Genomic DNA, 26,502 nt, shown 5'->3' with positions numbered 1-26,502 from the left:
TCTCCAGAACCCACAAAGATACTTATGATCCATCACTTCAACATTCTAAAATATCTTAATGTGAAAATTATCAAGAAATGTGTAAAAGTATTTGATTAAATGCATGTTATTTCAATAACGAGTAGGATGGTGTTGTCCAGAAACGATTTGTCAAAAAAAATTCAAAGAAGATTTTCCTAGAACTACATTTTTAAACTAATTAATTTTTAATTTTAATTTTTTCTATAATTTTTTTCATTTTCTTCATAAATCCCTGAATATCCTTCGAATCCCCGAAAAGGATTGCGCAAGACTACTTGTCTTTTTCACGAAAATATTCTCGAAAAAAGAGCTAAGTTCTCTGAAGATCATAAACACGGAGAACTTAAGGGTAAGGGATCGGTTTAACAATTTATTAACAACAATAATCTGATGGTCGTTGAATGGAACATTTCAGCCCAGAATAAAAAAAATTCTTCTCAGAGCTTTTTCGGTTCCCTGCGGACCTTCTTTACGGGTAGAAAATGTCAGGTTTCTGGGATTTTGTCTTTCTTGGGGGCCAAAGGGATGTCTTCATTGGGTACATGGGTTCTGAGTCACACACTTCACGAACAATTTTACAGCGATATTTTAAGATTACTAGTTACTACACAAGTTAAACAAAATGTAATAAAAATCTTTCTTGGCTACTAACTAAGTTTTGCTTAACTCATTTAGTAACTTATTTGTAAAAAGTAAAATATCGCCGTAAAATTGTTCGTGGAGTGTATGATTCAGGACCCATTTACCGCATGTACCCAATGAAGACATCCCTTTGGCCCCAAGAAAGACAAAGCCTCAGAAACCTGACATTTTCGACCAATGAAGAAGGTGCGCTGCGCAGGGCACCGAAATCTCTAGGAAGAAAAGTTTTATAATTCAAGGACAAAATATTCATATTTTAATAGATTATTTTGCTCATGTTTTACGATGATGTTAACATTACCTCTTCCTTCCCATCCTATGATATTCAATGGCCCCAGCTCTTTCCTCAAGGAAATATTTTCGCGAAGGACATAAGTTGTCCTATACAGCCTTATTTATAAATTTGAAGAATATTCAAGGATTTATGAGAAAAATCGAGAAAATTACAGGAAAAATTAAATGATAGGAAATTAGTTCGTTCTAGGGAATTTTTCCTTGAATTCTCCTGCAAAAATCATTTCTGGATTCTGGACATCAACGTTCTGTAATGTACAATTATTGAGATAAATACGAGTTTAAACAAGCAAGTTTATTAATTTCTTGAGAATTTTTACCTAAAGATATCTCAGAAATTTGACGTGATATTCCTCCATAAATGTCTTGGGAGAACATGTTCATGAAACACCAAAAGGAAAACAAAAGTACTCATCCACTTGCATTCCCCACAAGAAAGGATTTCATTTTATTGCATTGTGTTTTAATAAAAAACTTTAGGTATTATAGTTCATAACGAAATTGTTCATTAAATACCCAACGCATTAATAAATTCATATGGAAAAATCATTTAAAAAAATTATTTTGTTGCCTTGGACCACACTTGTAACAAAGAAATTAAAATTTCAGTGATTTGATGAAGCCGGCTATGTAACGGAAATGATTTTGAAAATATCCCGCAATTAAAGAGTGAACGAGAGAGTGCGAGCGAGAGCAATGGCATGATTGAGAAATGACAGCCTCATTGAACAAAGCATTGAATTTCACGAATTTTTCTCTAGTTTTTCGCGAATTTAATGTTTTAGTGAATCAAATCACGACAATTTTCATCTTGTGAAGGGTGTTTCTGTGTTTAAATGTGAATAATTTGCTCAAAAATGGATAAAATATGAGCTGGAGCGGCTTCACACACACAACCACCATCCAGAAAAATCTGGATAAATTTCGTGACGGCCATCGGAATTGGGGGGCTGATTCAGACACCAGAAAAGAACTGACTGAGGCTCCGAATGTTAAAATATATGTAAAAATATTAAAATATTATGTAAAATCCGATAAGTGGCAGCGGCTGCCACTTGGTCCTTCCGTGACACTTTTAGTTAGGGTTCTTCGAAGTGTTAAACAATTGAATCTTTTTGTTTGAACTACTTTTACTCCGCGCGAAATTTGTTCTATGGCAGATTTATTTAAAAGAAAGCCCCTGCGGGTATGCAATTTTTAGCACTTTACTGTTCTTAAGTGTTTCTACATTAATCGAATTTTCTTTGCGTTGCTTCTTATCGCTGTTTGGTAGTTTTAGAACACGATGAGGATTGGGGTAACAGTCGAGACGGAAATCAAAACAAAGAAAAGATGATAATGAATAAGAAACACTTGAGAACAGTAATGTGCTAAAAGAAAATAATAATTTTTCAATGGAATAGCCCCAAAATGCAATAGTTCTCAGTGAAATTTGTAAATTTGATTTAGTTGGACTGACAGAAAGATTTCCCATTTTCAGTTTTCAATTTCAATGGAATAGCACCTTTATACCCTTCAATTTTAGTTTCGAATTGAATTTGCAGACATTTAGAGATGGCTTTATTTTAATAACAAGCTGATCTAGTCTTATCTCTTAAAAAATGCCAATTAAAAAATAAAAATTAATATAAAATAAGAATATTTAATAAGACTTAGTATGATTTATTGACATTAAAGTAATCTAATTTCGAATTATTTATACTAATAGTAAAACTCATAGAGGCCAGCATTCATTTAATTAAGTTATTCTGAGTAATTTTGTGATAATTAGGACTTATCGTTAATTAAATGAAGAAATCAATTTCACTCGATTCTGATAAATCACGATTCTATCTTATTGCTGTATTTACAGTCACTTGCTTTTTGTATTTATCTCACCGGAGTTCATTGCCATTAATGAATCTTGGGCTTCTCACCTGGCAAAATTCGTGGAACTCGCCAACGGAATGTTCATTTTGGCCGGAAAGCAATAACTCACAATGCTACCCACAGTACAATTGGCTCAACGTTAATTTCTTTTTAATTCCCTCCCGATGCCATCATAAATTTTCTAGATTTGGACACTTTCGAGGACTCAAATTCAATGAATCATTTGCACAGGAAAATCCCTTCGATGTGCTATTGAGAAATTAATTGAAGAATTCATTAGAAGATTTCTTTTTGACTTGGAAACTTGTATCTCTGTTGCATCTATGAGAGTTCATGCACATGAAATTCTGCACAACACAAAATGCCATAAACTTGGTCATTAAAATGCCCTTTCGCCACAAAAACTCTTGCTCTTGCAGCAATTTCCCATCTAGATATTCACCTGAAAATGAAGTTGAAAAATCAGGTAAATTCAGTACCTTTATCATGGGTGCTAGAGAATGATTTTTTTAGCTTCAAAGATTTCTTCAATTGCATGAATTATTCAAATTTAACTTCAGTTGAAAACTAAAACAAAATCACTGCTGTATATATAGATTTTTTTATTATTAATTAAAAAAAATACTTGAAAATATTTAAGTAAATTAACCCTCCCGTTCCTTATTCGAATGATCTGAATGGTTTTATTTAGATTTAAAAATAAAACTGGGAGTTCCGATTTAAGAAAAAATGGTTTGAAAGAATTTGATATAAATTGCCAACTAGGAGGAGGTAGGGCTACTTTGAGCTGTGGTGCTACATTATTGTATGATTTTTTCGCATATTTCTAAAAGAAACTAGTCCTTACAATTATTTTACTTAGATCCGCAAATTGTTTTGTCTATCCAAATTACATCATCATGTTTTAAAACCCAGTTTCTTTTAGAAATATGCGAAAAAATCGTATAACAATGTAGCCCCTCATCTCAAAGTAGACCCACCTAATCCTATTGGGAACAAATTTTTAAAATCATTTTTTTTAATGCTCCTAAATGTATGCATTGTTAATGCATTTCTTATAAACCGTTGGCGCTAAAAATAGAATGAAAAGTTGTAATCGAAAATTACATATCACGGCGTTTGCGTTACTTATTCCAAAGACCTCTCCTGTGAGTAATTCAATTTTTCTGTGTCACTGAAATGAATTCGCGGGTTTTTCGGTCCAGAGAAATTCACTCAAAGCGGAACTCCCTGTGTCCCGGCAGAAATTAACACAAAGAAAAGCCGATAACGCAGGAGCATTTGAGAACAGTTAAAGTTACTAAAAAATGTCCAGGAAAAAAATTTTCCTCTTTTTTTTTAATTGGAATAGCACCGTAAAACAGATCAACTACTTACAGTTCAGAGCGACTAATCTGCACTGATCAACTCGATCAACTCGCTCCTTGGAAATTACAAGGGGCCAACTAATTTTCGGCCATTTTTTCAGGAGACAGCATGAAAGATTCAACTTTGTGTAAATAGGGTAGAGTCAGTCCTTTTCGCCATGTAAGCACTTTTTCGCCGCCTAATATAAAACAACTAATTTAAGGCATTTAAGAAAAAGTAGCATTTCAACACTCATAATATGTTCTGTAGGAGAATTCTGTAATTTTCATGGCATTGTCATGCGTGAGTTCGAAACCTGACAATGCCATTCGAGCTTTTTTTGTCATATCATATGAGTTCGAAAATGCAATTCATTGAATTTTTAATGAAATCCCTTTACCTGATGATTTTATGAAAATACAGTACGTCTTGGTTGATTTTTTTAACAAAATTCATTGTCATTTGAATTGCCAGAAATCTAAAATATGTGACTTCTGACAATGTCACGAGAGCTGAAATGGCAATGTCACGGCTACAGAATAGCATTTTCGAAAAAGCTCTCCTAAGATTCGAACCCAATTTGTCATATGGCATTGCCAGAGCGGTACAGAATTCCCCTCCTGTTCTAATATCCCAATACGTTATTACATCTCTTAATTAATTGAAATTCGTTTTAAAACAGGCGGCGTAAAGTACTGAAACAAGCATAATTGGGGAAAATGAATATTTTTCAATGAGATTCTTTAAAATTCTCGAGACGTATCCTAGATATATAGATATAGATATTGCTTCAAAGTATCTTTATACAAAAATTCATTTTAGTCTGACAAAAATATCACAACTTACGAAGCCCCTAAAGCTTAATGGTGGCGAAAAGTACTGACTCTACCCTAAGTATCTCAATTTAATGACTGAACAAAAACAATTTATTTCTTTTCTATTTGTATGAGCATTAATATAAACATCGAAACTTTTGTTTTATATTTTTACCTATCAAAATATGTTTTTTAATGAGTTAGCTCCTTGTCGTTCTAAATGATGTGCAAATTTTGCTGAAATTAGAATGAGAAGGGATCAACTTGCTTGAGTTAGTTCCCTGTTTCACAAAAATTTGAATGATAAATATATAATATTTTGTGCCCTTTACTTCAAACAAAATTATGCAAGTTATCAAAAATATTAAAACTTTGAAAAACTTTGCTAATAACGAAATTTAATGACTTAGGGTAAGTGTACCAAATTCCGGCCAGCTTGCAAATCCGGCCACATTGTTTGTTCCTCAAATTTCCATGAATTTTAAGGTTTTTTAGGCTCTTCTAGAGATTATACAATGCAAAAAATAACAAAAAATATCGCTTCGACAAGCAAGATGATCTGAAAAAGGCATTGGAAGATTTCCAGAAGGGCAAGGAAAGGAACTATGAGAATGAAGGTGGCCGGAATAGACAACCAATGCTATATCTACATTTTTATTCATTTTAAAATGTATTAAGAATAATTTTAGAGAAAATAAAGACGATAAACTATTTATAAGGTTCCCAGTAATTGCCAGTAATACTTCTTAAAAAGAAGTAATAAAAAATCAATTTGTATTAATAATATTACATTTCAAACTTGAGGCTTATTTGGCGCTTGCGTGCAACTATGCCGAAATTTGGCACACTTACACTATATCATCTGAAAATTTATTAAATTGTCCTTCTAATTGCATTAATCTCAAAATCGCAAAAAAGTGAGTTGGCGCCTTGTAATTTCCAAGGATGAGCGAACTGATCTGCTACTCAAGGCATGATTCATTTCGTTTTCTTAAATAAATTTAAATAACAACAATATTGCAAGTAAAAATTTAATAAAGTGGAGCATGAGAAGGACTTTTCTCGAGAAAAGTTACTAAAATTATTTTTTTTCCAATGCGGAATTTGTTCTAAAAAAGCTCATCATGACAAAACATGAGAAATTTAAATGCAGAAAAATCAGCATTGTGTTTAATTGTTATCAAAAACGAAATAAAGTGTTTTGCATTTTCTCTGCAATTGTCTGAGATGCTAATCATTTATAAATTATACTTTTTTCATATTAAATAAAATTTTTAACGTGAAATATTTTTTTCATTGAAACAGATTTTGAATTTGAATCAGAGTAATCGATTTCGATGAATTACGTCGAAAGCGCCCTCTGTCAGATTTTGTTAGCATCGCTGAAAAAGAGAGAAAGAAGAAGCAGAAGAAGTGAAAAGTTTCCTCCTCTTGGAAATCTGCTGTTTTTGCTGCGTATTCACCTATTTTAGGTGTTCTATTTACAAATATTGTGATGTGTTAAGCTACACAGAAGTGAATAGTCAAGTGGGGAACGTGTAATGTGATTTTGGGGCTTAATACGAAGCAGCCAACCAAGAGGGTGAAAGAGTGTTTATTTGGCGTTGTCTGATTCGGCACCTGGCGCCCTCTCACCGGGCTACACCTGAAGCCCCGGACTGCAGGCAGATAGCACAGAGAGGCCCCACAAACGCTTCTCCCCGCGCAGAGATTCTCATAGAAAGCTCCCGGAGCCCCCCTGAGATTCAGGTAGGAATTCCAGATGCATAAAATTGTGTCAGCAAATGCATTTGCGTAGTTGTATGGGTGCTTGTGAAGGAATCACAGCTATTGCAATCTGCGATTTGGTGAACTTTCTCTCAAGCAGAGGAACCAACATAAGAAAAAAGTTATAATGGCGGATGGCTTTGGAAATACCACCCTGAATAAAATACAAATTTTTACTGAGAACAAACTTTCAAATACACTGTAAAAAACAATAATGTGAATTATAAGCTTAACGTTATTATTTTTAGGGGAAATATTGAAAATTCAGCAAAATTGATTATTCTTGCCTAGAAATGCTTCCAAAAACTTGTATGATGAACAGAAAAGAAATTATTTAAAAAAAAATCATTACTTTTGTTCTTAAACGTTTTGCATTATGGCCTCTACACATTGGGAGCAATTTTTGTCAAAAATTGCTTTTTGAAGGAAATTCCCTGCAGCGTTGTAGGGGGAAACGTCAAATTTCTGTCAAAAACGCAAATTTTGACAAAAATTGCTCCCAATGTGTAGACACCTTTAGGTATCTTACTCTGGCACTCAAATTGAATAAACGTAAATTAGGGGAAATGCTTCTAATTTTGTCCAGTTTCTTATTTTGGACACTTTGAGGATAACATTGGACACTAAAAATAAATTGATTAAAATGATGGATTTTTATTCCAATATTTGATGAATAATGAATTCTATTTAAATATTTGTTTTTTTTGGAATATTTTAACACTAAATACGTTAAAATTTGAATATGATTTGAGTTGAAATTGCTTTGTTGAAAATTCAGTGTGAGCAATTGCTTACGAGAAATATGACAGAACTTCGTGGCTTACTTCAGTCTTATTTAGTTTTGGTGAAGTACTAACAAAGTTTGTTCGCTGTTTTTGAGTGATATTATTGAATATTCATTGAATATTGTGTTGATTCACGTTACTGATGATTTGTACATTTGACCTGAAGTGGATTTGCCTTGTGAATTATATTTTTCGTGTGAAAAATGGGAAATTTTTTAAGACATTCACCAGTGAGGTGATGATTCTTATTTTGGACAGGTGTTTTTCTCACGAAATTTCGTGAAGTTTTAACTTTTGTGATGACTAGGTTGGACAAATGCCTGGAGAAATGAAGGAGCATCATCTCTACGAAAGATATGCAGTGAGAAATGCCTTGAAAGGCTCCCGGAAAGGGCAGGGAATGAGCGAATCCGCACGTACTTGGAGTACCGAAGTCAACTCACTTTAATGAATGATATGGAAAGTTTCTGGGCGTCTTGTGACATTCCACGTTTCCCTTACATGACCAGGAAGAGGACTTGGTAAGATTGGTTCATAAAATGAAGAACAATGGGCATCCTGTTGAGGCGGATTATCTGTCCAAATTTACAGACAACTTGTAAAAATTAATAATCAAGTTGTCCAAAATAAGAGTCAAATTCACCTCTACATATCAATTCATTTTTAAACGTATTAAAACTAATTTTAGTAAAAATGAGATGATAAATAGCTTGCCAAGTTTCTAAACAATCCTTCTGAAAAGAGAGTAACAAGAAAAGTCAATTAGTATAGAAAATATGGCACTTCAAACTTAGGATATCGATGCTTATATGCAGACTGTCCAAAATTATAAGCACTTCCCCTAAATTTCTTTTGATGTTCAAAAGAATAAGAAAAGCGGGGATAAAGACTATGCAAATTTTGTAAATTTTGCTTTCATTTTTTATTTGCTTTTGCAAATTATTAAAAAAAAATAAATAAATAAATAAAATTTATGGATTAAAAGAACCAATGAAGACATATAGTCAAGTGTGTTAATCCGGGCGCTTCGCTATCTGGATCGTTTATGACTAATCCACTTAAAATAATATTTTTATTTTTATTTCCGTTATATAGTCACTAACAGTAACAAAATATAACTATTCAAGTTTGCGAAATAGCAAAAATAATATTTTTATCCATTAAATAAGTGAGTGTAATCGACTCATTTCATTCTTGTGCCAACTAGGTTCTTCACTAAAAATTTTCTAGCAGTGATATTTTCGCCAATGACAGCTGGTTGATTGAAAACATTTATTGTTTTTTACTTGTGAATAAAAAAGTATTTTAAATCCAAAGGTTTAATTAAAAGTGAATCAGTGAAAAGGCGACCCAGTTAATGCATGCTGACTTATTTCAGTATTATCATTATTTTATAAATTTTCTTTAATATTTTTGATCATTTTTTTTATTATGTTTCTGAATGAAACAGTGAATAATTCTATGGATTTAGAAGAAATAAAAAAGAATTTCATCAGTCCAAAAAACAAGCGTTTAAGTAGCACTCTTCGGAAAACGATCCAGTTACCCCACCTTACTATATCGTATTTGCGCTCGATGGAAAGGTCTTGAAATTTTCTAAAAAATTGAACCGGTTCTAATCGGTTCGGAACCGGTAATGAACTGCTTTATAGCTGATAACTAATTTTTATCTGAAAATCAATTCTATTTTAAAACTATTCTGGGATCTTTCGAGTGATAAATCGGTTCAAATCGTTTGAAAATCGGTAAATGATGAGAAAATACTTTAAATCCTTTAAGGACGAGAAGCTTTCCTCTGAGCGAAATTCAACGAAATCAATTATCCCTCGATATTTTAGCCTAAATAACCGATTTATGGTTAGAAAAAAAATTTCCTATCTCTAGATGTCCTGTAAAACTATGGGTCATATATGACCCAATCGTCCTTAAATCGTGTGCTCTGTTATTTTTGAAGGATAAATAACTTGAATATATTTGCAATAATAAAAAAAAATTTGAATACGAGTAAAAATTAAAACGATCAAAAATTAATTTTAAAAAATCTCATTAAATTTTTGGTCTCAAAGAATCTTGAAGACTTGTACACAAAAACAATAATTTTTATGAAAAAATGTATTATTGTTTACTTCATTTTTAATTTTTATGATATTCATCAAAACAAGTTTCGCATACTGGTAAGGTAACACAGAGATAAATGTCACATGCCTCATAAATACAATTGGTTTTATAATCCTTTTTTTCTGATATCACCATGTGCAATGTTGTTTGTCTCTGGGAATTTAAGACGTACAGTTGCACATTGCTGTGGATCTGAGAGTTCTTCCGGAGTTGATGCGTTTTCGATGAATACTTCAGAGTCCACTTCATCCACGTCTTGTTCCAAATATATTATATCACTTTCGTTCAGGACAAGATTGTCGGCATCATCGCTATCTTCCGGGCATAATATGTGGATGATTTCGGGTTCATTGATCATGAATTTTTTTTTTTCATTTTTGAAGTCATCTACAAAAGTAAAAAGATATGAATTTACAACATATACGCAGAAGTATCTTATAAATTATCAAAATATTACCTTCTTCGGTCAGTATTGCACTGGGAAATCTCAGCTAAATGATAAATCACACAATATTACACGAATAACTAACTATTTTGCGCACACATAAACAAAAATATGAAACAGTCTAACCTCAAATCTTCGAAAATCCACTAGAGACAAATTCGGTGTGTTTTACCTTTAGGGACGATTGGGTCATATATGACCCATGAAAATTCTGAAGCTTTCCTGAAAATACCAATAAACTATAATTTTTACTTAGTTGAGAAATATTATGTATAGTTATTATAGTTTCTAGTCTCAAGAGGTTTTTGCTTAAAAAAATTAGAAATATTAAAATTCAAGCACCAATGTGAAAATTCGTTATTTTTGAGCTCAAAAATAGCAAATATTTGGAGATTTGCAAAAAGTATCCTAGATTCCTACATCTTTTTACATTGTGATTAGGTAAAAACATTAGAAAGAAATAACTTCAGGTAGTCAGGAAAAATTATTTTCTCTATGGGTCACGGTTGACCCAATCGTCCTTTAAGGGGTAAGGCATAGCATCTAAATCTCGAGTTCGATCACTTCGCAAAGCCTGGGACGCTTTGCCACCCTTTTTTTTTTAAATAAAACACGTTATATGTTGGTTCTCTGTCTAACTTCGCGAATACCTGTTCAGTAGAAAACGTTTCTGTTCGAATTAATGAGACGTAAATAAGCTTGTTCGAGAGTTAAAGTTATCCTTATTTGATGAGTTTTCTATGAAGGAAACGTAACCTAAAGCCTGGTTACAAAGCCTCTTTCTAATATTCCCAAAAATCCCTTATGGCAGGGTACTTTTTTCTTGTGGATCAGTTGTGATTAATCGGCAAAATAGTGGCTGGAAAAATGTATGGGAAATCAAAGAATTCAACAGTGCCGTCAGACGCACAGGCGCGTGAGAAGCTCGCTCTCTACGTCTACGAGTACCTTCTGCATGTTGGTGCTCAGAAGGCGGCACAGACTTTCCTGTCGGAAATCCGATGGGAGAAAAATATCACGTTGGGCGAACCACCAGGCTTCCTGCATTCGTGGTGGTGCGTCTTCTGGGACCTCTACTGCGCAGCACCCGAAAGACGTGATCAGTGCGATCATTCGTCCGAAGCCAAGGCCTTCCACGATTATGGCTTCGTCAGTTCTGGCTACGGAGTTAATGGAATTGCACATGTGAGTTCTGCTGCCTTCAATCTCTTGTTTCTCAGTCTTTGTAACGTTGGGTAATTCGCTTTCAGAACACGGGACCGGCTCCCAGTCCTCTAGGACAGCTGCCGCCTAACGATGGGATGCCCGGCGGACCAATGGCGCCCAATTTCTTCCCTGTAAGTACTCAGAAGTTTTAAAGGAGTTGCTACCAAGTTCTTTTCTTTAACTGGGATGTTTTTAAATCTCAGATTAAGAAAGAGAATTGTTCTTCCAGGACCTTAGTAGCCAAGGAAGAAAAGATCTCGCTCTATGACTCCAAGGTCCTGGGTTCAATTCTGATATCAAACCTCTCTACGTGCATCTCAGAACCTATTCAATGTTTTGATTTTGTTTTTCAAAAGGTGAACACGGACAAAATTCTTTACTTGCAGCCATTCATGGGCGCTCCCAGATACCCGTCTGGCCCCAGACCCGGCGTCCGGATGCCACAAGGCATTGGGAATGATTTCAATGGACCACCAGGTCAACCAATGATGCCAAACAATATGGATCCGTCACGACAAGGTGAGTCTCTAAAGTTTACTACATTTTCTATTTAAAAGTTTTTTAAAGAAATCCTCTACTAGGTTCCCACTGAGAGAAAATTTGATTGAGATAGAGAGAGAGAGAAAAAAGTGGCCAAAAAAAGTTGCCCTAAAAAAGATTAAAAAAAAAAGAAATATCCTTAAATTTCCAAAACAAAAAAAGAATATGCCAGAATAATAGTGTGGTGTATCTCCTGTTTTTGTATTCTTTGTAGGTGAAGCTGGCGAATTTGTGGCGTGGCAAGGTAGGCATTTGTGTCGCTTGCCCACTCCCAAAACTCCTCTTTCCATTTTTCCTTTTATTTATTTTTTTTGTTTATTTATTTTACTCTCACATACACGCCTCTGAGATCTTACTCAGCTTCCCCATCACATGGCTTTGTTTCTTATGTTAATGTTTCGCTGTGCTGTGATTGTCACACATAAGTCTCATCTGTTTTCTCTCTTTGTTATTTTTGTTTTAAATTCGACTTTTTGGGGGTTGTTCAACTGAGCCATTTTTATTCGTAGCAAATCGTTGATCTTCTTTGATGTGAAAAATATAGATTTGAAGAAGAAAAAAAAAACGCTTTAGATGTTTCTGCTACGAAGAAGATTGGCTAAATTAAATAGTCCCCTTTATATGAAGTCTACTGCAGAGCCTAAATAATTGCAGGATTGTGTAAAAGTTTGGTTTGCGTTGAATCGAAATCGAAAATGGGAATTTCAAGATGCTCAACATCGAAAACTCATAGACCATTTTTCGGTTTGAGCTCTGCTAGCGCTGGTTATACAAAGTTGTAATGTTCTGACGAGTTGTAAAATTTCACGTTATCTTTTTTTTGCGCCATTGATGATGATCAATTTCTGGCAATTATAAAAGATGTAATGGCCATTTTAAGATTCATTTTGAACGCTCCATACTTTGATTGATTCTCTCGCTATCTCAACACTGTAACACACTTTGGGGTGCTATATGTAAAAATATATGTGTTGTCCTCCCGAAGTATAGGCTTAAGTGTAAAACTTGAAATCTAGTTCATCCTTGTCTTCAGTTCTTCCAGTGTTCGTCAAATTATTGTTTTCTTCTCAAAACTTTGGAGAAAATCAAATCTTTGTGGTTTTGGTAAGGAAACAATCCTCTGACGAACGGGATATGGAAACTTCGTATTTTATTTTACATGTTCGTATTGCACATTTCGTCTTTCATAAATTTTGTACAAAAATTGAACAGGCGCTTACTAATAACTTTCCAAAGCACAGAAAATTTCCTTTTACCGCAACAGGCGATACAAATAATTTCCCAAAGCACAGAAAATTTCCCTTAGCCTCAACAGGAGATACTGATATCTTCTAAAAACACAAAAAATTTCCCTTTGCCTCAAAACAGGCGCTACTGATAACTTCAAAACCCAGCAACGAAAGTTCCCTGTTTGAAGACCATTCAGCAAACGCGTTCGGAACAGGGTTCGGTCCAATGTAAATCCTTACGGGCTGGAAAAAAAAACGAAGGCGGTTCAAATAATAGTTCTCCGTGGTGGCCACCACTTTCTGAACATATGGGAGGCCGCCACAGTCGCGGCATCTTGAACAGGGAACTCTATCGTTGCTGGGAAAATTCAGAAAATTTCCATTTGTCCTAACAGGAGATACTGATATCTTCCTAAAGCACAGAAAATTTCCCTTTGCCTCAACAGGCGATACAAATAACTTAACGAAGCGCAGAAAATTTCCCTTAGCCTGAACAGGCGCTACTTATAATTAGAACTTGAAGTTCGACTTACTCAGACCCGAGGCGTATAGCGCCCTAAATAAAATAAATAAATAAATAAATACGAAATGTAAAATACGAAGTTTCCGCAAACCCTGACGAACACCGGAAGAACTGAAGACAATACACAACTATGTCAGATACAATATTCGAAAATGTAGTTCATTCATTTATTTACAACCACTTAGACTTAGACTTTCACGTCTTCTTATTCATTACTAAGGTAATATTCGGATTCGATTTCCAGACTTTCAAGGCAAGATCCTAGACTTAGTTGAGCCGTCTTTTCCTTTCGTCTCACCCAAAGTCCACTGCTCTCCATAACGCTTGCATACCTTCTTTTGGACAATCTTTCTTATTCTTATCTATTGTGGGAATAAGCCGACATTAATTGCAATCAACAATGGGGGAAATCCGGAAGTCGTCGAAAAGAGACAATCACTCAGGGAAACACATCAACTATCTCTAGAACTTTCGGCTCGATCTCCAAGCCTTTATCAGTGGCTGGAGCAAAAAGAAGGAGCCGTTTTTATTTCGATCTTTAAGTAAACTGCAATTTTATAACATTTCACTCAAGTCTTGCAAACTTTCTCTGAGACTTGTTCGGGGTTTTGGTCAGGATTGTAACAGGACATAAGAGCGAACGGGGGCACTATTCTTACACTGTCTTTTACAATTTTTGTATTACTTGGCACAATTTAAGATCTTGTTCTTCGTCTTGGGTTTTGCGGGGATTTTTCTTTGTTAGCACTGGGCAGTCCAGAGGTGAAGAAACGGTTTTTCTGTACGAGACTTTTTGATCGTTGTCGATGTTAATTCTTTTCTGGTTTTCTCTACAGTTCCGTTTCATTTGCTCCAATTAAGGTTGCGTATATTGTGGGGAGCTTTTCAATATCTTGTCTTTTGTTAACTATTCTCCCAATGTTTTTGTTTATGTGCAGCATCTCCAAAAATAATCTTTGTGTAGTGTTTATACTTATCTATGATTTTGGTGTCGTTGAAGCGGAATTTGTGTCCAGTGTTTCATTTTACTCCAGCCACTGATGAAGGCTTGGAGACCGAGCCGAAAGCTCTTGAGATAGTTGATGTGTTTCCCTTAGTGATTGTCTCTTCCTGATGACTTCCGGATTTCCTCCATTGTTGCTTTCTTATCTACGTTCATTATGCTTGTAAATTGAGCTCAAAATGAAGTGATGAAGAGAGAAGTATTCAAAGTCTCACTAGAGACAGTCGATAGATAATCAATTCGGTCTACCAGAGAACTGGAAGAGTCCGAAGACTATATGGAAAACAAAGTTAATAGGGGTTCGACTGATAAGAATTTAGGAACAGTGGGGTTCGTTGAGTGCATTGTAGTAACACCAAAGTAAAACGAGAAGCTCAACCCATAAGAATTCGGAAGCAGAAGAAAAAACGGCAGAAATTACTGCGTTAGAACGTAGAAACATTAGCATAAACATCCTAAAAATAAATTTTTAAAAGTTTTTAAACTGTAAATACATAAACGTCGATTCTGAAAAATTTGAACGATAGCTACACTTCCTGTAACTAATATAGATGTTTATCAACAGTCTCATTCTTTTAAGAATGTCCCAATGAATGGCCCAACATTCCGTAAAAAGTCGACATTTACTTAATCTAACAGATATATAGATTTATCCATACTATCGATTCGATAGTATCAGAAAGTTATAATTCTACCCCAGGATGTCATCACTGTCAACAGAAGCTTAATTTGTAAAGAATCTTAGTTAGCAAGTTTCAGAAAAGTAACAGTGTCGTGTTTCGAAATCGATTTTAGTAAATTTCATTAAGTAATTAAACTCTTGCACAATCCTGTACAAATGGCTACAATAGCTCAAATGGCTCTGCAATGTTTGTAAAGGAGATTTTACATTCACTCCACAACCAAACAACCCAAAAGAAATGTGTTCATTTGTTGCATCATTTGTTGTTGGGATCACCATTAGGCGGTTAACGCCATTTTCAGCCAATCAGTCTATTGAAGACTAACTGTTGCTTCTCTGTTTCGAAGGCGGCCCACCAGGCATTGGTCCCATGAATCCACGTATGAATCCACCGCGTGGTCCCGGAATGGGTCCCATGGGCCCAGGTAGTTATGGTCCCACTGGAATTCGCGGTCCACCGCCGCCCAACAGCACTCTTGGAGGCCCTGGAGGCCCCGGATTGCCGCCTGGCATGGGAATTGCAGGTGGACGTCCTCAGTGGCAACCCAATACGTCCACTACCATGAGCTATTCCTCCTCATCACCAGGAACGTACGGAGGTCCACCTGGTTCTGGTCCTCCAGGTCCTGGTACTCCCATCATGCCCTCGCCTCAGGATTCCAGTAATTCCGGTGGCGAGAATATGTACACGTTGATGAAGCCGGTGCCCAGTGGAAATATGGGTGGGGTGAGTGTCCGTGTGGCCAGTTGCGAGGCAGCCGGGTAAATGATCATGCCGGGAAATAATGCGAAAGTTTGTTTAAACTTAGGAATTCCCGATGGGCGGCGGACCTGATGGCGGTCAGATGGGGCCAATGGGTCCATCATCGATGGGTCCAGTGCTCAATGGTGACGGCCTCGACGGCATGAAAAACTCCCCGGCCAACGGGGGCCCCGGAACACCGAGAGAGGACTCTGGCAGTGGTATGGGTGACTACAATTTGGGCGCCTTCGCAGGACCAGGCGAGAATGTGAGTATCCTGATTTCAATTTCCTTATTATAGCAATGAGTTTTTTTTTCAGCCTGAAATCCTAAAAAGATCTCAACAAGTCCCAGGTCATTAGCACTTATTAATAACCATGCCAGTGTGTAGACCTATGTAGGTATGAATGGATCCTTGGAGTTGAATGTTCCAAATTTTATCTGATTATTCATTATTTTCGCTGGACTAGCTACAATGCAGACTCTACTCTGTTGTTACTGGTTGTTAGCAATCTAGCTACCGCTTGACTTTGCATTCATTGTAAACGGCGCGACGGTTTCGTCGTCCTTTGAGACGCAGCTTTGGAACCCTTTCAGAAGGTGATCGTTGAGTTTCATTGACCTTTCTTTAGCACTTTGAGGCTGTTATCGGTTCGATGGCGAACAATCCGAGTTTTGTAGGTCATCAAACCATTCCTCTTCTTGATTTTATGGACCATGCTCTAAGGTACTCCAATCTTTTTGCCAACATCTCGCACGGAAAGACTAAGTTGCTTCTCGAAAAGCTCTAACACTTTCTTTTCCATCCTCTTGTCCTCAATCTTAGGCTTTCGGCCATTTCCTGTCTCCTGATTAACAGACTTGCATTACTTGAACCGCGTTCGAGTCCCGCTTGGTGCAAACAATTGAATATCAGAAAAAGATATTTTCACAGCGATAAAATGTAATATAAATGCACTGCCTCTGTCAACAAAAATTCTAGAGGAGCACGGAAGAAGCATCCACATTGCTGGAAGGTGCTCATGGGCGGTCTACACTCTACACATGGACTCAGCAGATTCTTCCACCACGGAATTCAACAGCAATATAACATGATTACATTGTAACAAAAGTATTCCGATACGAATATTAATAACCGAATTATAATCTTCCGGAAGCTGGAGCGGACGTTCCCGGTCAAATTCGTGAGTTCAGCATGACTCGCATTTGGATTCTTGGGCTGAGTCAAAAGTCTCAGTCAAATTACTCATTCAAAAATCAATATCTCATTAATAATAATTTTACCAAAAGAGAGCTTCTTACATTCTCATGAAACGACAACGAAAAAAAAAGAAACAAAATGCAAAGCCTGCTTCGACTAACTTCATGTCAACGGATAGCAAAATCTCTTCATGCACACGCCTTAATTGTTTAAACGTTTAAAGACTACGTTCTCTTGCCATCTTCTTCGAGGACGTTCTCTCGAACGCACTCCTTCTGGTTTCGCATTCAGTGAGTTTTTCATCATTCTGTTGTCTGATATTTGGTACAAATGCCCGAGCAGGTTCAGTATAGAGGATAGAGGTAGATATGTTGGGCTGTGCAGAGAGGTCATTCAATCCGTGGTTCATATTATTACAAAATTTCTACCTTTGAAACATCTCGGATAGTTCCAAATATCCGTTGGAGTATTCGCATTTCAAAGATCTCTACTGTAGATGCTAGGGATTGCCCATCTACTTTATAAAAGATTTTCTTTCTAGAGCGTAAGGATGCCCTTCACCGATCCTATCTACTATGTTCGATCGGTGAAGATCAACCTTAAGTGCTAGATCATCATCATTTTCAACTGCTTATCTCTATTGGGGTCGCGGGCTCATGACATCCAGCTTAGTAGCCCACGCCTGTCGATCCTCCGCCACATCAGGAACATGTTCGGGTTCGATCTCAAGCCGTTCCAAAGCAAGATTCTGAATTTGATTCAGCTACCTTGTTCTAGGTCTGCCTCGAGGTCGACGCCTCCTCACAATGGCTTGCATAGCTTTTCTGGGGAATTTTTTCTGTCCATGCGCTGAACATGTCCATATGGGTCCCGGTCAAAATCCCGAAAGCCAAAATCCTGAACGCCAAAATCCCGAAAGCCAAAATCCCGAATTCTTAAACGTATCATAGCTACTCCCATAATTGCTTTCGGAATTTTGGCTGCCACCGGTCCATACTATCGAAGTTATGATCTCTCAATACAAAGAAGCACCTCTTCGACTCTTAGTTCCTCACGAACGGCTACATTCCTCACTCGATCTCGACGAGCAATTCCCTTAACCGCTCGAAGGTACCTCATCCCGGCAGCTTGTACTTGCGATTTTATGCTTTCGGTCATTATCCAAATCTCATGACCATAGGTGAGAATAGGAATAAACACAGCTTTGAAACTTCTCTGTTTGCTGCTTGCTTTTCAATTGACCCACTCAGGAAGACCCATACCGAGGGTTGAAAGGTTTGGTGAAAAATTTAGTCTTTGATTTGAGAAGAAGGCAATCCTCTGACGAACACCGGGAGAAACTGAAAAGGCAATACTTTTAATTCATATTAATATTTTTTGTTACTTCCTTTTCGGGAAGGTTGTGTGGAATCTTGAAAACTATTTTATCATCTTTGTTTTCTTTAAATCACTTCCTAAAATATTGAAAAATTAATAATAAGATGGACATTGCTTTGGGTAGTATTTCGGCCACTTTGAGTGAAATTCCGGCCATCTTCTTTGTGATCACCTTTTGTGAAGCAACGGATTGAAAATTTCAAAACGTCAAACGGAACGAGTTTAATATTTAGTTTAATACGTTTATATGACCCACAAGCCCTGAAATCTTCCGTGTAATTTGTCCTAAACACCTGAAGAGTAGCATCTCAAATTTACGCGCAGATTCCCGTAGCAATTTGCCCTTCCTGAACTCTTCCAAGGCCTTTTCCACATCATGTTTTTCATGGAAGCGATGGTTTTTTTTTCTCTGGGCATTGTAGAACTCAGGAATTGAAAAAAAAATAAATGAATAAGAAATTTAGGAAAGCATCTTGCCGGGATAGGCAACACTACCTCACCGGAGAGACGATCACCAAGTATCAACTTTTTTACGCGAAATACAGAACCCAGCTGGGAAATTTTACTCGAAATTTAAAGATTGATTCACTATTAACATAAACAGAAACAATTTTTAATGAAAACTAATCCATTTTCATGAAGAACACCGAAAGAAAACAGAAAAATCGATCTGTCACATTTATTGTAAGACTCTTTCCACACTGAGTTTTTACAAGGCAATTTAAATTCAAATTATACCTAAAATTTAATGGTCTTTGTGCTAATACATCATAAAATGAATAAATATTTAAAAGCAAAATGAATTCATTGACTATTCGAAGGTAACATACAAATTTTTAAATAAATTATTTCTATGGCCGAAATTACACTCAAAGTGGCCGAAATTAGAAGCTGGCCGAAATTTGGCACACTTCCCCTACCTTCTAAATTCTGCAAGGGCTTTACTCCTGATTCCTGAAGTTTCGAGAAAACAATTGGGTTTTTCACTTCTAGAACTTATGCGAATTACTTCTCGGGTACGCCAGTTATTAGTATTCGGGTTATTTGTTACAGCTAAGTACATTATAGACCGATTAGGAATTCTCTCGTAATGTGTCTGCTTCTTTCGTACTCCCAGAATTTTTAGGCAGAGAGGCGGTGCATTTTTATTAGGTACGTCTTATGCATTCGTCGAACTCGAACGTAATAAGAAGTCAGTCGAACTCGACTGAGATCCTCGTCGCTTATGCCAGTCTAAGTACAACTGAATTTATTCACGCAATACCTCTTCTTTGATATTTTTAATACCTGATCCTTCCTTTCCCTGTTATGAAATAATGCAAAAAGGTCAGACTCGAATGGATTTGGATGTCATCTGAAAATCTGGCATGATTTTGTGCAATGACCAAACGAAAAAATCAAATGATTTGCGGTAACTTGGTATGGTCCGAAACTATCATGTGACTGTTTTTCAGGATCAGACGGAATCAGCGGCTATTCTGAAGATTAAAGAAAGTATGCAAGAGGAGGCGAAGAGGTTCGAGAAGGATTCAGATCATCCGGACTATTTTATGCAGTAAAGTGTCTCATTTTTTTTGGGCACTGTGCTGTGTGTAAACTTTCAATGTTACATTTTTTGGTGTTTTTTTTTTACTGTGGGAGATATTGGCTGAATCTCGCACCGATTCCAATGAGATGAGCAAAATTGTAGAAAAAAAAGGAAATATTTAATCTATAAGTATAAAAGTCTCAATGTAGCTTTCTCCCCATCAACCCCTCCCTATACAAGAAACACCTCTCCAGGAAATATCTTCTTTTATCCTCTATTTCTGTAGGATCAAATGGATTCCAATTGTCTCTAAAATTAAGTGCAAAGATAGTCTTTTTTTGGTGACGAGTCGCGTGAATGCGATAAAAAAAATATTAAAAAAAAATAGAAATAGTGGATCTAAATTATATGAAAGGAATATCGATTAGATTAATGGAAAAGTGTAAGTTAATTTTAAATACATACATATATACAAATACTATTGCCTTTTTGTTTTTGAAATCTCTAATTATTTGCGAAATCAACGGTTGGATCAGCAACAGCAACTGTGCTATCTGTATTTGCTTTGCATCTGTATTTCGTACTAACGACACGCACCGCTACATACCGATTAAATATCAACTTGCCTGGAAGAGAGCTGTGTTGGATCATATTCGTAAGATGTCGGCTACTTTTGAGTTCAAATCCATTGGTCGGTCCAACCCTTCGCCAGAGATGACACTAAGCCCAAGTTTGAGGTGTAATAAGCAGCCTTGAAGTTTAATTAATGAACTAAATTTATTTCAAGAAATGATTAAGGGAGCTTAATGGAACTCAGAATTAGACTAAACTGAACTGATTACATCACAATTCAAGATGGTGAAGCTACCTTTTTTCTCAACAGTGGCTCCAACCCACGGTCAATCCTACAGGTATATGATATAAAAATTATCGATACTCAAAATAAAAAGAACTGTCAACTTTGAAAATTAACAATATCCTTTAGTTAAGAAAAATCACAATTTAATTTAATTCCTGAATTATGCATATTTTTAGGGCCAAAGAAAACCGCGTGAATTCATACAGTAAATTTGCATACCCGTAGGAGATTTTTATTTCTTTCTTATGGGTTAGAAAAACGCCGTGATATATGCAAAATATTCTTGATTACAATTTCTCGGGCTATTTTCAACGCTAATTTGAAATATTTATCATGATTTCTTTAAATTTCTACAAATATACATATGGCAGTAGCGACATGTAGTCTACATACATGAGTGCAATTGTGTTTTTTCTGGAGGATAGTTATATGTCAGCAATATTCAGTCACAATACTGACAGATATCGTAACTCAAAAAATGCTTTACTAAGAATAAAGATATTAAGTTTTGTGTCAAAAAAGTAGCATTTGCAGAGAGTGCTACTTTAGGGCTTAAACATGAGAAAAAATCAAGTAAAGCAGGTCATTTGGCTAAGACCTGCAGAAAACATGCATTATCGAAAACCACCTATGAAAATCGGTTAAAATATTTCAGAAATAGAGATTTCGAAAAAGAGAGCTAAAGGACCAAAAACAATTGATAGAGCCGATCTGCAAGCATTACTCAATGAAGATGATCAGATTGGTTTTCCGGGGCATTAAGCATGACTCCATAACTCGGTAAGGTACATATTTCCAAGCCTTTATATGCATAAAGGAAAAATCAAAATATAGGAAAATCGGTGCTGCATGATTGACTGAAAATGCAACAAAAACTCAATAAACCATTTCCAAAATTTTTGCTCTTGTGCTATGAAAGAGTTTCCAGCTTCGAATTGGTATAAAGATCTTACCTATTCTGGTCTGGTCTCGGAACAAAAGTCGTTACCTTTGGCAATACCTACTCAATGGTATAGGTCTCTTTTTTCCCCTCCTCCACACACAGGTCCTCAGCTATAAGAGCTAATTTCGGGCCGTGACACTGCCAAAAGGCAAAATGCCAACTAGTGCACAGCATTTAATATGAACAACATACCAAGAATAAATAAATAAATACTAAAATAAAAAGCTTATTCTCCAAAGCCCTGCACCGCCCGATCTCTCCGGGCCACATGCTTCAGGAACATTCGCGCCATTAGATACCCCGCCCAGAACTCGGTTAAGCCGAGAGAAACCCTCCCAATCCCAACGCAAGCCTCCAAGCTAGACGACCTAGTTGTAACTGAAGGTACCCAACGGCGAACAACAAAGAAAGCCCCGCCGCATAAAGCCACTCGGAAATCTACCAGTTCAGAACCTCGGAGGCGCATCTCACAGATCAATGTTATTTACTTTGATAAAGTTTGTTAGAGCTCTAAGTATTTTACCATTATTCCGATTCTCAAAGGCGACTGCCAAAAGATCCCTAATATTTGTGAGACCACCACACTCCAGCCTTAAACGCTCCCTATTAGAAGATACTTGGGGACAGCTAAAAATAATATGGTCTACATCCATATACTGATTGCACACGTCACAGAGTTGAGAACTAACAATATTGATCCTATATTAAATGCGCATTTGCTTTGGTATGGTTGCTTGCTATTCTGCTAGCCATCACAATTTCAAATCTGGAAAGTACGATAGAGTGGCAGAACCTACCTAGTTCACCCGAATCCCAGCTATCCTGCCAAACTTGCAAGGAACGTTCAGAGATCTTACCGACAATAATGTCTGGATCAGAATTTGGGAAAAATCCATAGCTTCGTAACCTTTCCATAGACAAAGCCATCTTACTATTCACTCTTCTGAGTTTGAGAAGATGAGTATTGGCTGCACCTTGAAAAGCAAAGCAACCGTATTCTAAAACAGGAATAATAGTTGTTTTATATAGAATGGTGCCAAGGTATAGGTCTCATTCGTGATGAAAGCTTCAACTGTTTTGCCCATTACACTCAGTCCCGGTATTATGCACATTTTTGGGACGTAAAAAATGCGTGAAATGGCATTATGCATCGAAAAATTTTGCATACCCGCAGGAGATTTCTTTTGAATACCGTAGAACGAATTTCGCGCAGAGTAAAAGTATACACTCAGTCCCGGCATTATGCACTTCGGGATTATGCACCTGACGGAATTATGCACATACAATTATGCAAGATTGCATACCATTGGGAGTCAATTTATGATGTCATTTTTGAAATACGCCTGAATGCATACTATGTTACGACGCGGGAAATTTGAAAACACTGTGCTTCTTCAGAATAAAACTTTAATTTATTTTATTAAGGTAAAATTTTTAAATATTCTTACCATTTATTGAAGAACTGTGGCCAAAAAGTGCTGTTTGTTAATGCATTTCTATTAAGCAATTGAATCTTTTTGTTTGAACTACTTTTACTCCGCGCGAAATTCGTTCTACGGTTTATTCAAAAGAAAACCCCTGCGGGTAGGCAAATTTTCTCGATGTATAATGCCATTTCGCGCGTTTTTTTCGGTCCCGAAAATGTGCATAATCCCGGGACTGAGTGTAGTCAAAACAAAATATTCAACAGTTTCTGTGTTCTTCAATACATTATTAGAATATTTAAAAATTTTACTTTAATTAAAGAAATTAAAGTTTTATTCTGAAAAATAAGCACATTGTTTTCAAATTCCTCGCGCCACAAAATAGTATACATTCAGGCGTATTTCAAGAACGATTTCACAAATTGACTCCCAATGGTAGGCAAAATTGCATAATTGTATGTGCATAATCCCGTCAGGTGTATACTCCTAAAGTGCATAATGCCGGGACGGCCGGGACTGAATGTACGGAATGTACCTTTTCTTCTTTCAGCTAAAAATAAATTGGCAAGAAGGCTGCTGAAAAAATAATTCAAAGAACAATCCTACCTTGTATCTCAATCACATAATTCCTTGTTTGTCCCTAAATCCTTCACACCAGAAAGATACATCGCAATACAAATTTATTTGGCCCAACTTGGCCAATTAAATAAGATTTTTTGTAAAAATTCATGAATCACAATGAATAAAAAGTTACAATTATTTCCTGATTGTTTTTTTTATTAATTATAATTCCTAGATATACAATAGTAATGGATTAAAATCACACTCAAAATCTCAAATTGTCAAGTACCTGCAACCTCTTTCTGTCCAGCTAAAAGAATACCCCAACGTCGTCATCCTCTGAGTCCACGGTAAGTTCATCAGCGCTGCTGGAAGAGCCACTGAAGAGATTCATGCGCCTGGCCGAAGCACTTGTCCTGTAGAATTCGATGCAATTTCTCATGTCCTCCAGACTCTCCTTGGATTTCTCATTGCAGGAATCCAACACTCGCAAATGTTCACTGTTGATCTCCACATTCCTGCGCTTCTTCCTCAATTCTTTCCCCAAACTAAAAGCCGTCCGAGTGAGTGGAGACGAATTCTTACCTCCAGCTGTTGGCATCTCCACCTCCTTCAGCTCCCCGTAGTCCTCTACATTCCACTCTCCGGATTCTGTGTCCCAGGTGAAGAGCGTACTTGCATGAAACTGACGCCGATGGTAGACACAGTCTGCAGCTGCAGCGCACGTCAAGCACGATCCTAGAGAGCGATTCTTCTCCATGGCCGTAAAATGGACCATCAGGAGGCAACTGAGGCGTCCACTGAAAGGACAGAGAGCCACTACTTCACACGCCCAATCATAGAAGACTCCATACTGCTTATCATGCCGCTGACACAAATGATTAGCCACATGAAATGTCAGTGCTTCGAGATCGATGGAATTCTGCGTTATCACCACGGCTGGACATTGAAGTCGCTGAAAAAAAAAACAATATTATCTGGAAACCCCTTTCTCCGAATAAGCCACGCCCATTAAAAATTTCTTGTCACGCATTCTGTAGAATTTATAAGGTAAATGTCCTAATTCAAAACCATTTCCAGACGCTTTAACTTTGACAAAAGATTCAACACATTAAGTTCATATTTTATTCTAAACAGAATTACAAAAATTTGCTCCTTGACTCTTCTAGAATGTTACAGTTTAGTGAAAATTCTTTAGATATAATTTGAAAACTTCTTGAATACAAGAAAAATACGCGAGCGTATAATGCTTCTATTAGAAACAAATTAATCCAAATGGAGACAAGGGAAAGTTTCTACTTGGAGACAAAGAGTGCAAGTGAAACCGCGACGAAAGGCTTCCAAAACCTTGTTGAGTTGCTCTTGAGTGCAGGATTTGTTCTTATTCCTGATCGTTTCTCCTTGCCCATCTAAAACAATAAGAAAATCTCTCCAAAAAGAATCATATTTCCGGGGTTTCCTATTGAAGCATTTGCAGACACTTCAGGAAAAAAAAACCTTTTTGTTCACGAAATTGGTAATTATTTCATTTGAAAACTTCACGTACCGTTAACAACAAAGATTAGCACTTCATTAAACTAAAATTATCCAGGAATATAACATAAATGTTAAACAAAACGAATAAACAACAGTCACCTTATTCGTGTTTTTCATTGGAAAACATGGTCGATCGATGAAAAATTCGATGGTGAAAAGATACACTTTTAATTTTTCTGAGAAATTAACAAATTAAAATTTGTGAATATGAATGGATTTTTGCTTTATTTGGAGAAAAAATTAACTAAATAATGAAACTGTGGTATAGAAAAAATATATAAATATAATAATTTAGTACTGTATTTATCGTGAAAACAACGACGTTTCCATTTGGAGTAGCGAAAAATTTCCATTTGGAGCAGGTTTTGAATTAGCTTAATTTACCCTATTTAATTTATTTTTTTAGCCAAATAAGAGTGTTTTGTAGAACTTTGACATAAAAACCTTTATCTATTGGAAATTTACTTTTTATTAAGATCTGACTCCAGTAATCATTTCACGTATTTTATTTTTTAGAAAGAATTTTCGAGTTTCTTAATAGTAGTACCCTTTAAAAATGCACTTAAAACAATATTTTTGAAAAATATACAAAATGACAGCTGTAATAAACCGAACTCGCAGTATGGCAAAATAGTTTCAAGAAAACTTCAAATGCGTTTATCTCACAACTTGCTTTCTAGATTAGGATTTTGAATTTACTTAAAATAAATTTAGTATGTTCTTATTTTGAATCAATAATAGACAAATATAAAACCAGTCGACGGATTGAATACGATTTAAAAAAATTAAACAATGTCTGTGAATTTTGAAGTAGTTGAATACAACATTTAATAACAACCAATCTTATTTCAGTATTTGAAATTTAAAAATGTGCTCTTTTAATTTTTCACTTTCTTTGTAAAATGTGACAAATGATATTTTACATTTTATGACATTGTTATTATCCAAATCTTTTCCTAAGAAAGTAATACTTAAAACTATATAAGTGCTGCCTGAGTTCCAGTACATTTTGGATTGATTTTAGAAATTGTACGATTGTTTATGA

At 36.0% G+C, this 26,502-nt stretch overlaps 2 protein-coding genes across 16 annotated transcripts in view; one reads left to right on the top strand and one right to left on the bottom strand.

Annotated features, from left to right (window-relative positions):
* Positions 1 to 6,353: 6,353 nt before the first annotated feature.
* Positions 6,354 to 20,610, top strand: LOC129798815 (single-stranded DNA-binding protein 3). 15 transcript variants are annotated; one of them, XM_055842181.1, is made up of 8 exons: positions 6,354 to 6,737; positions 10,915 to 11,288; positions 11,354 to 11,440; positions 11,696 to 11,828; positions 12,064 to 12,093; positions 15,634 to 16,013; positions 16,096 to 16,296; positions 20,061 to 20,610. In XM_055842181.1, exons 2-8 carry the CDS (start codon positions 10,971 to 10,973, stop codon positions 20,163 to 20,165), a joined length of 1,254 nt encoding a protein of 417 aa, XP_055698156.1. In that variant the 5' UTR covers positions 6,354 to 6,737; positions 10,915 to 10,970; the 3' UTR covers positions 20,166 to 20,610. The 15 variants fall into 15 exon arrangements, with proteins under 15 accessions (XP_055698156.1, XP_055698163.1, XP_055698158.1 ...); XM_055842183.1 differs by having other exon boundaries at positions 6,363 to 6,737; positions 10,938 to 11,288; positions 20,067 to 20,610; XM_055842179.1 differs by having other exon boundaries at positions 6,363 to 6,737; positions 10,938 to 11,288.
* A 3,514-nt stretch (positions 20,611 to 24,124) lies between these two features.
* The window catches only part of LOC129798801 (uncharacterized), a 29,470-nt gene continuing 27,092 nt past the window's right edge, over positions 24,125 to 26,502 (bottom strand). The window contains exon 6 of the mRNA XM_055842153.1: positions 24,125 to 24,876. Coding sequence (XP_055698128.1) covers positions 24,232 to 24,876 — 645 coding nt within the window. The 3' untranslated portion in view covers positions 24,125 to 24,231. The remainder of the gene's footprint in view (positions 24,877 to 26,502) is intronic.

The sequence above is a fragment of the Phlebotomus papatasi genome, chromosome 1 (assembly GCF_024763615.1).
Source record: "Phlebotomus papatasi isolate M1 chromosome 1, Ppap_2.1, whole genome shotgun sequence".
Classification (NCBI taxonomy): domain Eukaryota; kingdom Metazoa; phylum Arthropoda; class Insecta; order Diptera; family Psychodidae; genus Phlebotomus; species Phlebotomus papatasi.
Note: the sequence above shows the minus strand (reverse complement) of the source record. Positions and strands in the feature narration are given on the sequence as shown.